The sequence below is a fragment of the Lytechinus variegatus genome, chromosome 17 (assembly GCF_018143015.1).
Source record: "Lytechinus variegatus isolate NC3 chromosome 17, Lvar_3.0, whole genome shotgun sequence".
Lineage (NCBI taxonomy): Eukaryota > Metazoa > Echinodermata > Echinoidea > Temnopleuroida > Toxopneustidae > Lytechinus > Lytechinus variegatus.
This window is the reverse complement of record NC_054756.1, coordinates 28,269,236-28,282,658: the sequence shown is the minus strand read 5'-3', so window position 1 is coordinate 28,282,658 and position 13,423 is coordinate 28,269,236. Positions and strand designations below refer to the sequence as shown.

The window sequence follows — 13,423 nt, the reverse complement described above, 5'->3', positions numbered from 1 at the left end:
CTGTACAGATCGCACTAGAACTTCGGTCTCTGTATAATGTATTTGGTGAGTGAAGCCAACAGAGTTCAGCTGAACAACCAACAAAACAGAGACCGAAGCTTTTGGTCTAGGCATTATCGTGATGGTGGAAACCGTTCACTTAATCATACAGCAGCGCTTTATTCAGCCACATGTAGCCTGGGGAGTGAAAGTCATATACTGTACGTATGGTCACTCCCCACTAACGCCCGGTACTCCTACTAGGTATGTTGCAAAAACAATAAATCTCAGAAATAAGGTGTTTTCTTCATGGCATCATTTAGAGCTCATCAAGACCTTTAATTTAACACCTCATCTCAATAGCTCCAGAAATAAGAAAGTTATTGCAGTTTTAAGGTCATATAAATCGCCTATTCAATTCTTATGTATTTCTTTGTTTTTTAAGCCAAAAGTTGTGATCTTAACTGGGACCAAGGTGCACTAATAGAAAACAGAAATGCGCATGCATTTGCACATGGAAGTGCCCCAAAACACTCCCCAAAATAACAGACGCCGCTGAAACAGGGACATAAAAAACATCTTTAGCGTCAGTAGATTTCATTCAAATTTCACCACAATATAGTTTAAATGTTGCTCTATCGGAATGAATACATTTTAGAGTGGTATGATACCTGTAAATGTGAATAGCAAGAGGTTGAAAGCAAGGCCAAAGTTCCAGTAGCACACAGAGTCGCAAGATTAGCAAGTGAGAATTTTTTCAAGTCTATATAGCTGCCATAAACATTCAACTACGTAAAAACAATGATGCAATGGGGAATAACTTTTCCTTGGACATACAAAAACAATACAAAGCAATGCCTCCACAGTCGCCCTGCAATTCTAGCCAGCACACTCAATGCCTCATTCAGAATGCACCTAGAGGGCGCTTTTGCAACATACCTACTCCTACCTATATTTCCCCACATACGGGTCACGTACATGCACGAGCCATAGACCCAACGTCAGCTTAAAGGGCGACGCCATTTTGCCAGATTCTGGCCAAATTTGGCGCGCGCCCTCACCCGGCTAACGTTGAGCGCCATTCATCTATACACTAATTCCTCTTGATTACCATTGATAAAAACCTCGTTCAAATCTTTTCCGGAATTCTTATGAATAAGCGATTGATGTTTTTCCGTTAATCAAATATCCGTTATTACACCCATATTTTTGTGATATTTATGACATTTTTATTTTAATCACAATTTCAGTCCAAACGCGGGTCAGTTTTTGAGAACCCACGTTGTTTGTGCATGCCCACGTATGGCCTTACGCGTATTGAACGGAATGATGTTGGGTCGAACAACAGAATATTGTTGTGATTGTTTGTTCCGTGTTTGTTGGGATGAAGCTATGATGGCGACCAGTCACGTTTGACAGTACCGCCAAATCGTTAAGATTAACTAATTAAGGTCAAGGTGAGATAAGAGAAATGAGCAAGGCGCTTTATGGTGGGGGGAGAGGGGGGGGGGGAGTTAAGAGGACCCAGTGGGGATACAGTTTCATCATGCAGTACACTGTACAGTCCGTCGATGAACAACTTAATTTTTTTCTTCAAAATGTGGAAAGTGACAGAAAAATCAGAAAAAGGTTAATTGGTTCTGATTTTGAAAAAAACCCACAGAATTTATCAAGATTGCTGTTTAATATTCTTCATCATTGTAGAATTTAATTCAGTTTATCTGATAAGTATAATTCTTTCAAACAACTCAAATTGTGATTAATCGTATTGGATTTATTTCACTCTTTTCTTTCGCCTTGTTTTTTTTTCTTCCAAAAAAATCAGGGAGCTGAAAAATATGAGAGCTAGAACGTAAAGATATAGACTCCGTAACACAAAGGTTTGCGATGAATAGCAAATATGAAAGAACGCTTCTGATTGGTTCTTAGTCAGTATTTTGCGACAAATGCGCGTGTAACATTGATCTTGATTAGCCAATTCATTTAGCAATTGATCGCTAATCTTTGTGTTACGGAGCCATGGTGTAGCTATGACATTGGAGAGGGCTCAGCCCCATGCACTTGCAGATCCAGATCGATTTTCATGGGGGACACTTAGAGTGCCCCTATATTTCTTCAGTATTATTTTTACACGCAAAAAGATCAAAGACATCATGCCACCGACAGCTGCCTCGTCAAAGGGGGCGGTCAATTATTTTTATTTTCATTTTGTCCTCGATAAGGAAGCAGGGGGGGTGGGTCAATTCATTTTATATACATTTTTATTGTGTTTATATATGGGGGGTCTGCTACTGAGCATGATTTTACAAGGGCTTAATATAAAAGAAATGGCATGATTTAACACAGTAAAATGTATCATGGAGGTTAATACTAAATTAATACATAATTAATAATTGTTTTAATTGAAAATAATAAAGGCACCCATAGATCTTAAAAACATCTCGTAAATGCAGGCCTAAATCTGTATTTGAAGTTGAACAGGCATAAAGTATAAATGTTTAGCTATAACTGATGCTTTGATCCCGCAACCAAATGTTGGCATAAACTAGCTGTTATATCACTTTGTCAGTGGCGTAACGAGCGAAAAAATTAAGGGTTATACGATATGGTGTATCGATCAGGCAAAATTTAAAAAGTATTTAGTAAGTTGCAACCGACATGAGCAATTGAGCATAATTTTGATGTTTTTGTTACAAAAATCCAATTGAACAATTTCGCATGATTGATCTTTCCTTTTCCTCTTTTTTCTGAATTGGGGGCATGCAAGACCCCCCCCCCCCATAATTATAAAGCACCACTCTTTGTTATGCCACTGTCTAAAATTGGATTTAAACTTTTAGAATTTTAATCTCTTATCTAATTAATCTAAAGGGAAAAGAGTAAGACAAAAAAATAGTTGCAGATTACTTATTTCAAAGTATTTTTACTGAACTCCCAACTCTGCTCTTGCTGCACTGCACCTAACGGCCTTCCACCAAAGGGCCAGGCCGACTCGCCCCGTGAGCAAGTGACCGCGTTCGCGTAAGTTCACCCGAAGCCATGACTAAATTCTGACCATAAACATCACCTAACTAATCACTCTCTGACAATATTTCAAAGTGTATTTTATTACAGTCGATCCTTTGGGCCATTAAACGATAATATTTCAAATGTTATCATGACAAATAATTTTAATGAGATAGTGGTATTGTAGAAAAAACAAATGTATAAGCACGAAATGGCACCAGATATATCATCAAACATACAGCGCAGCGTTCGGGACTGGTGAGTGGGACGGCTCGCTTGGTGTTTTCGCCCCGACGAATTCGGCGAAAACGTTACCATTGCGCCGTGCGAATGTTCAATCTGCGGCTCTCAATCAGAGACTTGAATGTCTCTTTTTGAATTATCGAAAATGAATCATAGACTTTGTTTGATTTATTTACAAGTAAGTTGCATATCCGTCGTGATAATTAGGAAAATCCATGATGTCTTCTTCTAATTCTGTAAAAATTACGTCTTCTAAATGCCTGTGTCAGAAAATTGCCGGAAATCATAAAAACTTGCCTAAAATATCTCTTTTTGAAAGTTCATCCATGGTCTGGAAAAAAATGTCATACCTTATGTAGACGTATACCGTAAACAAATACATCCTCGATCACTGAAATAAAGTGTTTGCTAAGCTTTTGTAATTCCGAGCATGTTACCATGACAACTTGGGAAAACCCTTATTTTTTCGAAAAAAAAGTTTGGTTTTAAGGGTCATTTTACAGACATAAAACTAACCCAATTTTGAAGAATTGTGTTTAAATTTCACATAAAACTGAATTATCTACGTTTATACTTTCGTATATGAATATTCATATTTCTTATAGAATCTTATTTTTTGATTGGTCAATGTTTCAGTCATGGATAATGACTGAGCGTAAAAAAATCTGAAAATGCGCATTTTATCGGCAACCAACAAGCAAAATGGCGGAACACATTAAGTTGGCGCTTTGCACGTACGTGGGGTACAAAACAAGAAACTTTCGCCCCCGAGAATTCTACTTTCCCTCTAAAAGATCTAGCCCTAAAACATGTACATGGGGTAGGTATGTTGCAAAAGTGCCCTCTAGGTGCATTCTGAATGAGGCATTGAGTGTGCTGGCTAGAATTGCAGGGCGACTGTGGGGGCATTGCTTTGTATGGGGTCCAACTTCATTTCCAACATTTCCAGAGATGCCAAGTTCAAAGACCAGCTATGCGTGAGATTTTCTGTGAATTGCGTGAGAAAGAGATTTGAGAGGATGAACAAGAGTCCAAAATGCTTGAGTCTCACGCATAATGCGTGAGACTTGGTAGCTCTGCATTTCTGCGATATTGATTTCATTTTTAAAGAAGAATTCATTAAAAAAACAAGAGATTTGTTATGAAAAGATGGGAAGAGCTTACGGCACCATCTTGATTTCTTTGTCTTCCGCTTTGGGACAGCACGCAAATCACGCGATTTGCGTGCTGTCGCCAAGTATGGACTTTGGAAGTTTGGACCCACTGCTTTATAGACTTTCTCTTGAAATCAGTGTTTGCTGCAAATAGCTTAAAGGACAAGTCCACCCCAACAAAAACTTGATTTGAATAAAAAGAGAAAAATTCAACAAGCATAGCATTGAAAATTTAAACAAAATCAAATGTAAAATAAGAAAGTTATGGGATTTAAAGTTTCGCTTCATTTCACAAAACAGTTATATGCACATCTCGGTTGGTATTCAAATGAGGGAACTGATGACATCACTCACTCATTATTTCTTTTGCATTTTATTATATGAAATATGAAATATTTTTATTTTCTCATCATTGTCATGTGAAATGAAGTTTCATTCCTCCCTGAACACGTGGAATTCCATTATTTTTAATTTTGTGCTTCAGGCAAGGAGGTCCTAATCAAATTCGTAAAAAAATGGAAATATTGTATAATGCAAACAAAAGAAATATCTCTCATTTGGATATAACTCCCTCGTTCATATAACTATTTTGTTAAAAATAAGCGAAACTTTGAAATGTCATAACTTTCTTATTTTACATCCGATTTTGATGAAATTTTCAGCATTGTGCTTGTCTGATTTTTCTCTTTTGATTCAAATCAACATTTTTCTGAGGTTGACTTGACCTTTAAATGATATCCTTTTGTTGAGCTATGTGAGGATATTGAAATCTATCTAGTGATTTAAAATTTGAATCGCAAAGCACCTGACTATCACCATGGCTTCGTTAATGACCACATACACTGGAATTGGACTGAACAAGAGATAAAAAATAAATCCCTTTACTCCAGTCCTTTGACTGATCCATGGGTAGTGTTAATTGTAAAAACAAGAATGGCACAGTAGTGGAAGCCTGACTGCTGGGATCCTCCACAGTCTTCAAGAATCTCTGGTAAAAGGTAAAGGTAAAGAAAGGGGAAAAAAAAGAAAGAAAAAACAGGGAGGAAAGTTTGCATAGTTGTTAGAGTTGTTATGTTGTTGTTATGATGTAACTGGTTGGGGGGAATGCAGGTGGACCACCTCACTCTTATTCGAATAGTGCAGTGGGTTCTTAATGTGCAAAGGTGGTGATTCTCCTCTACACAGGGTCTCCATTTAACGTCCTATCCAAGGGACAGAGTGTTTTCCACTGTAACATCGCCTGCATCTATGAAACATGGGAGAGACGTTTAGACACAATGCACTGGCTTCAGTCATCCACCCGGGGTGGACTCGAACCCACAATCTTTGGTTCGACGGGCAGACGCTTTACCGACTGAGCCAACTCTGCTCTCCAAATAGTTGGAAAAATAAGGCAGAGTTCAGAGTTAACAACCATTACAGAATATTAATGGGATGTGTTCTAATGTAAATTCATTGTTTATTTCTTGATTGAGTGACTTAGCGAAAAACTTTTGTTAACTTGTTTGTCTCGTAAGAAAGCATTTGGGTCAGCCATTTGGTTATTCACATTGTAATTTCTTATCTAATTGATATTCTGAAGAGTTGGCATAGAGTTTCTCCCTTGTGGATTCAAGAGTAGGAATTTCATGTAATCACTGGGCTTATTCTAATGTCAAGAATCTCTTTTTTCCAACATTGTCACAGGAATCAAGCATGATGGGTCCATGTGTGATACTTGCCGAATGCAGCCTATATATGGCATGCGTTGGAAGTGCGCAGAGTGCCCGAACTACGACCTTTGCTCTGTCTGTTACCACGGTGATAAACATCATCTCAGACATCGTTTCTACCGCATCAACACTCCGAATAGTGAAAGGTAAAGTGTGAAGAATAGACTTAGGTTATGTGAGTGGGACAACAGGCTATATGTGTAAAAACTTGTACCCTATTGCTTTAACCCGTTTCAGACTGAATGATTTTGCCCTAACACACGTTTTCCATAGATTCCAGCCCGCATATATGTGGACTCAGAGTCTCTAATTGGGCAAATTATTCCCAGTAATATTAATTTTTTTTGTGAGCAACTGTCTGTACTAATGCTAGGGATGAAGCGAGACCAGACTCTTGATTATTAATTTTCTTGAACCTTTTTTTCTCAGGGTTGTACTCGAACCACGTCGCAAAAGCAAGAAGATCATGGCCAGGGGTATCTATCCCGGCGCTCGGGTAGTTCGTGGGGTTGACTGGGAGTGGGAGGACCAGGATGGCGGCATGTCAAGGCGAGGAAAGGTCACAGAGGTTCAGGATTGGAGCGCCACAAGCCCCCGGAGTGCTGCCTATGTCATCTGGGACAACGGAGCCAAAAACTTGTACAGAGTTGGATATGAGGGGATGGTATGCAGATTATATTATATAGTCAATTATTTGTCTATGATTAGGTTACTAGGCCTTTGTATATTAGGTAGTTAACAAAAGTGGTGTCATTTACTTCTCTGTATGCAGGATTTGGCAGTGCCATTCTTGGTGTGTGTCTCATAAAGCTATTTATAAGTTACAAGCCACTTTACAAACACCGGGTGATCCTTAGCTATATCAACACCCATGAGAATTTGTAGTACGGTATATCATTTACCACAAGAAAGGATCACCAGTTGTTCCTAAAGTCGCACATACATGTACCTGATGATGATGATAAGGTTGGTGGTGGTGGTTGTGGTGGTGGTGATGGTGATGATGATGATGAAGATGATGATGATGATGGTGATTATGGTGGTGGTGGTGGTGGTGATGATGATGATTATGATGATGATGGTGGTGGTGGTGGTGATGATGATGATGAGGTTGGTGGTGATGATGATTATGATGATGATGGTGGTGGTGATGATGATTATGATGATGATTGTGGTGGTGGTAGTGATGATGATGATTATGATGGTGATGATGATGATGATGGTGGTGTTGATAATGATTATGATGGTGATGATGATTATGATGATGATGGAGATGATGGTGGTGGTGATGACGATTATGACGGTGATGATGATGATTATGATGATGATGGAGACGATGATAATGATGATGACAATGGTGGTGGTGGTGGTGGTGATGATAATAGAGGTGATGGTTGTCAGTCATGAAGGTGATAATTAATCCACAAGTATTTATTTAGAGGGTCTATATCCTATATATATTTTTTTCTGACCAGAGTGATTTGAAGGTGGTGAGTGATGCAAAAGGAGGCTACTTCTACAGAGATCATCTTCCAAACCTTGGTAAGAGCTTTAATCATTTTAATCTTGTTAGGAAATTGTGCGGCAAAGTAAAACTAGTATTACACTTCCTTGAGTGCATTATTCCGTAAGGATGTGAAATGTTAAATTTATAAATCGCGTTTCATGTTTTTTAAAAAGTTTGTTGTAAAATTATAAAGGGGAACGGGAGGGGGGGCGGTTGAGTACAATGAAACATTTTCTAGGGGAAGGGGTACTCTTCGAAGAAAAATAACGAATGCATGAAGCTAATTTATTAGATTTGGTCTTTTTTTATCCATTGCGGGGTAAATCCATAAAAGAAATCTTTCAAACTGAATTAATGTTTTTTCTTTCTAAAACATTTTATTTTATTTCTTACATGTTTTTAACCAGGTGAGCAAGGACCAGGAAGTCGAGGAGTGCATGGTCTGTTCTCGCTCGGAGACCAGGTGAACGTAGACCTGGACCTGGAGATAGTCCAGACATTGCAGCATGGCCATGGGGGATGGACAGATGGAATGTTTGAGGTGAGGTTCCAGGTGCCAGAACCCCCCTCCCCCTCAAAAAAAATAATGAATAAAAAAATGAATAAAAAAATGAATGAATGAATGAGAGATTCTCAGCTTTAAGATGATACAGTATACATGTATAAGTCACTACTATTGGATAATCCTAACCGTCATTGTACAGAGAAGAACATTAAAGTAGAGAAAAACGGATCAACTCTGACAAGTAAAATGCACTTATACGTGTACCATATGACACTTTTTTGCAAAGGTGATGAAAAGAGAGGATTAAAATCATTGGAATTTTTCTGGATGTGGGGATTCTACTTAAATGGGTGTTCCGGGCTGAAAATGATATGATTTAAACAAATAGAGAAAAATCAAACAAAACGCTTAAAATTTGATCAAAATCGGAGAAGGAATAACAAAGTTATGGCATTTTAAAATTTGCATTATTCCGGTGAAAATAGTTCTAGGCATGTCATCAATGAATATTCAATGAGCAAATTAATGATGTCATATCCCCACCTGTTCTTTTGTATTTTTTCATATAAAATTTGGTTAATTCACATTTTTTCTACAAAGAACTAAAAAACTGACAACTGATTTTTAGTGCATTAGTCTAGATATTCATTGCTGCAACTCATTTCATTATAAAGGAGACTTATTATTCACACATGTATGAAAAAATTTAACAATTATGATTTCATGTAATAACATGAGAAAAATGAAAGTGGGGATGTGACATCATCAGCCCACCTAATGAATATTCATGATGACATGCATATAACTACATGTATTTTCACACAATATTGCTAAATTTAAAAATTCAATAACTTTGCTATTTGTAATCCGATTTTGATGAAATTTTCAGCATTTTGCTCTGTGAACTTTACTCCATTTATTTAGATATTAATATTTTCAGCCCGGAGTACCCCTTTAAATTCCTAGCGAAATATTGAATGAATAGTGGTGTTTCATCCTTAAACCTTAGCAGAAAATGATTTGAATAAAGGATGCAATGATAAATTAGCAATTAATTATGATTTGTTTTGTTTCCATCCAGACATTGGGTACTACTGGTACAGTTGTCGGAATAGATGAAGACCATGATGTGGTTGTTTCTTATCCTAGCGGAAATAGGCAAGTAGTCCAGTTTTCCTTCATTTGTTGAATTCAACGAGCATAATTGTTGATGCTCATAGCCAGACCATAAATATTGAATATATAAATATTGAACTTCGTAAAGTCGTTGTCTGGCTTCAATGCAATAAACTGTCACTGAACCTTGAAAAAACTATATTTGTACTATTTGAAACACAAACTAAAAAAATTGGTAATGACATTCCTCCAGTTATTATGGATGGCAAGATTATTTCCCAGGTATCAAATATAAATTTTTTAGGTATCAAGATCAATGAATTTCTATCCTGGAAACCTTATATTGATGAATTATGCACTCGTTTATCAAAAAGTACTGGTGTCCTCCGTTTGTTTATTTCCCCTATGTTAGCCCATTGTTTCTTTCTTTTTTTTAAAATTGTATTTCAATGTTATTTGTTTTTCACTCTTTATGTATGTATTATATTAATTACATTTGATTGTACCATGGTGGTGTCCCACCCACAAGTTTTTTTTAATGAAAACTTCTAGGGGCTCCCAATCCCAAGTTTCTACCTACTTTGTATATACCTGTATTTTTATGATTGATTGATTGAAATAAATTATGAATTTAATTGAACTGACATGGACTTGATCTGTCTTTGATGTGGCACTAACTGGCAGTTGTAAGTTCTGAAGGTTTCCTTCAAGGAGAAGAGTGTAGTGGTTTCATGGTACCTGTATCTTTTTTGGGTTATATGTTGGTCTTGAAAGGGACCAGCCAAACTCAACCTTTCGACAAGTGTGTTCTTGTTGTCTTGTATAATGTTTGACTTTCCATTTGTGCCCTGTATATGATATATGATTTTTTCCCCCTCTGAATTTAGACAAAATTATTGACCAATGTATACCCATATTTAGTGAAAAGGGATAGATTGAAATTGTAAGTTCTTTGGAAGAATGTAATTGTTTTTAAACTTCATTTAAAATTATCCACTGTCCATGTATACACATGTAACACGACCTTAGGATTATTCACAAATTGACATTGATATTCTTAGCTATACTAATAATAAATTTCATTTGAAATAAGCAATCGAAATCTCTCACAGTTTTGCATATTTTCAGAAAACAAAATATTTGGAATTTTACATTTTAGAGAAGTTTATAGTTTCCAGGGGTGCTGTTTGTGAGGCATGAGTGGTAACTTGTTCTTGATATCACCTATCAAAGATACTCATCAAAATCATTTTGATTCCTGTAGGCTAAAGATGGAATAAATGCATTTTTAGAAGTATACATTCTTCTTGTTGATAGGCATCTCAAATAGACCATCACTTGTTGAACCTGATAAAACTGCAACTCCCCAATGGAAATCACAATTACTGAGGGAGTTGTCCTCCTAGGGCAGCTTTCCCAGAACCTTCAATCTCTCACATTTATTTTTTTTAGGATTCGGGTCATTTCAAGGATTGTCACATCAATAATCAAGGTCTGCTTCTCCACATTGCCTGTCCACAAATGTAATAATAATTATAATTATAATCCACTTTTTATATACCGCTTTATCAGAACGACGTGTCTAAGTGCTTTACAGTTATATTATTACCCCGGTTGTCAGATTCAATCAGTAATTCATGCACTCATTGTATGCACACTCCACTCCTTTAAAAGTATTCCAGTCATTCGCCATTACTGGACAAGCTACAATGATTTTCACATCCTACCAGGTACCAATGTAGCAATTGGGTCAAGAGTGGCAAAGTGTGGATTAACACTTTGGCTAAGGACGCTAGATGGTTTTGGGATTCGAACACATGACCCCTTTTTACAGGGCGAGATTCAGAACCACTACACCACAGCTTTTTCATGTAACATAACAATAGAAACCACTTTACATTCTCTCACTCTCTCTCTTTCTCTATGTGATAGGTGGACATTCAATCCTGCTGTATTGACCAAGGTGAACCCTACAACAGCTGCCAACATGTCAGTCCGGACCAACGACCCTGCCGTGGCTTCCCAGTTCCAGATTGGAGACCTGGTCCAGATCTGCAGTGAACTGGAACGAATGAAGATCCTACAACGTGGGCATGGAGAGTGGGCAGAGGCCATGCTACCGGTAAGTCCAAGGGAGCATTTCTTTCAAGAGTTCTTGCTCCACAACGCAGGACGGACTCAAGAACATAAAAACTCCATTGTCAAATGCCCCTCAAGACAGAAAGCTACCAGGAAGTCTTGGTCGAAAATTGGGGAATCGAAGCAGCAGATACATCCTAGACTTGGGATAAACAACATCCTTGCAATTTTCGTCAGCTCCATAACTTAAAAGGAAACTGCTAATCTGGTTCACCAGTTTTCGACAAAGACCTCAATAGCTGTTCTTTGTCATTTGACAGGCATTTTGGGTACATTTTCTGTATTCTTGAATCCGTTGTACGACGCAGTGCAAAAATTCCCTATTAACAGAATTAATGAAACTTGTGGTACAAGAAAGCTTCCGTGAAACAGAGAAGTTGAAGAATAAGTTCAGTAAAAGTTTGAGAGCAATTAGACAAACGATAAGATAGTTATGAGGATTTATATGTCAAGATTATTAATGCTATGGAGATCCTCAACCAAGATTTGTAAAGTCACACATGAATAACTCTCTCCTGTATGCCAACCTGTTTCGTTGTCTATTTAACGTAATTTCAGATGTCACAAAATCAATTTTCGTATACCACAAATTTATTTTCTGATATAAAAAATTTGATTTGTGATTTCACAAAGTCGGAAAGTCCCATTGGTTTAGCACTTTAACCCAGTTTCTGATATCAAGAATTCAAATTTGTGATTACACAAATTGAAAATTGTATTAATATCACAAATTCTATTTGGGATATCTTAATTCAAATTTAAGACATCAAGATTTCAATTTGTGATATCACAAATTGAAATTTATGATATCACTTATTCCTATTTATGATATCTTGAATTTACAATGATTTCTAGCACTAGTTTTTGTGCAGAAGTGTATGTACATTGGGAATTTGAGCATGCGTTGAAGTGCAAAAAATCAACTGAATATCAAGCAGTAGCTTTGTGCAGAAATACATTTGGAATTCAAGCAGAAATTAAGCTGGGTTATCAAGTAGTAGTTTTGTGTCTTCTCACAAAGTCTTTACAACTCAGCTGGTTAAATATTAACCTGGTGTGTTGTGATGAATTTATTACATAACATTCCTCTTCATTGGTGTCTGATTAAAAAAAAAAGCTTCATAAGCAATAGATGTCAACAATATTTTATTTCTCTTTCTCTCTCACCGTCACTCTCTCATAGACTTTAGGGAAGATTGGTCGTGTTCAGCAGATTTACCATGACAACGACCTCAAGATTGAGGTTTGTGGAACATCCTGGACGTATAACCCTACTGCTGTCACCAAGGTCGCTTCAGACTCGGCCGGATTAGGAAACTCTTCAGGTGAAATTTTATCAAAAACGTGTAGAGATTTGGTTGTCATCTGCAAGTATTACTGGTTGTGGGTTCATAAAACTGTAAAGTTACTCATGATTTTGTGTGATTTGTGCTGAGTGCATCATAAAAAAGATTTGCGCGGGTCTAAGTCTAGTGGTTCTGAATCTGAATATGGGGGAAAAATATAGTATGTTTCACAGACCTTGACTTCTCCGACAGCCCAAATATGTTATGTTTGATCGGTCTACGTGGGTCAAACAAAGGTAAAGCATGCTTTATGCATGTTGCAATATGCATACAGGTTATGATGGTTTCGATCTAACTTTGACGTGAACTTTATCATGTAGGGGGAAACCCCGGTGTAGTGGTCCACCTGCCATTCCCCCCAATCAGTTATATCGGGAGGAGAGACCTGCGGGTCACAGTGATTCAGTTCGCTTTTCGCCTCCCAGGCACAGGTGACGCCAAATGAATAATAATAATAATAATAATAATGTATGCATATTGCGTAGAATTTAGTTGTCGCCCATTTACCGGACCTTTGCGAATGCACTTAGTTCTTGAACTGTTTGTTTCGACCGTGCTTCAGGCCTTTGTATTCAAATTTCACGAAAACATACTTTCGTCAAAATGGACCCTTTTTTAAAGTGATTTAAAAAGGGCGAGGGAGGAAACAAATTGAAAAGTCTCTGATAACCATATACTATTTTTTTTCCTTTTCATACATGCCTTATTGCTAACCC

The 13,423-nt window shown here is 37.3% G+C and overlaps 1 protein-coding gene across 1 annotated transcript in view; it reads left to right on the top strand.

Moving 5' to 3' along the window:
* Positions 1-13,423, top strand: part of LOC121430611 (E3 ubiquitin-protein ligase MIB1-like) — a 173,522-nt gene that overhangs the window by 1,829 nt on the left and 158,270 nt on the right. Inside the window, exons 2-8 of the mRNA XM_041627929.1 lie at positions 6,069-6,240; positions 6,524-6,758; positions 7,570-7,636; positions 8,009-8,142; positions 9,188-9,264; positions 11,155-11,344; positions 12,545-12,686. Coding sequence (XP_041483863.1) covers positions 6,069-6,240; positions 6,524-6,758; positions 7,570-7,636; positions 8,009-8,142; positions 9,188-9,264; positions 11,155-11,344; positions 12,545-12,686 — 1,017 coding nt within the window. The remainder of the gene's footprint in view (positions 1-6,068; positions 6,241-6,523; positions 6,759-7,569; positions 7,637-8,008; positions 8,143-9,187; positions 9,265-11,154; positions 11,345-12,544; positions 12,687-13,423) is intronic.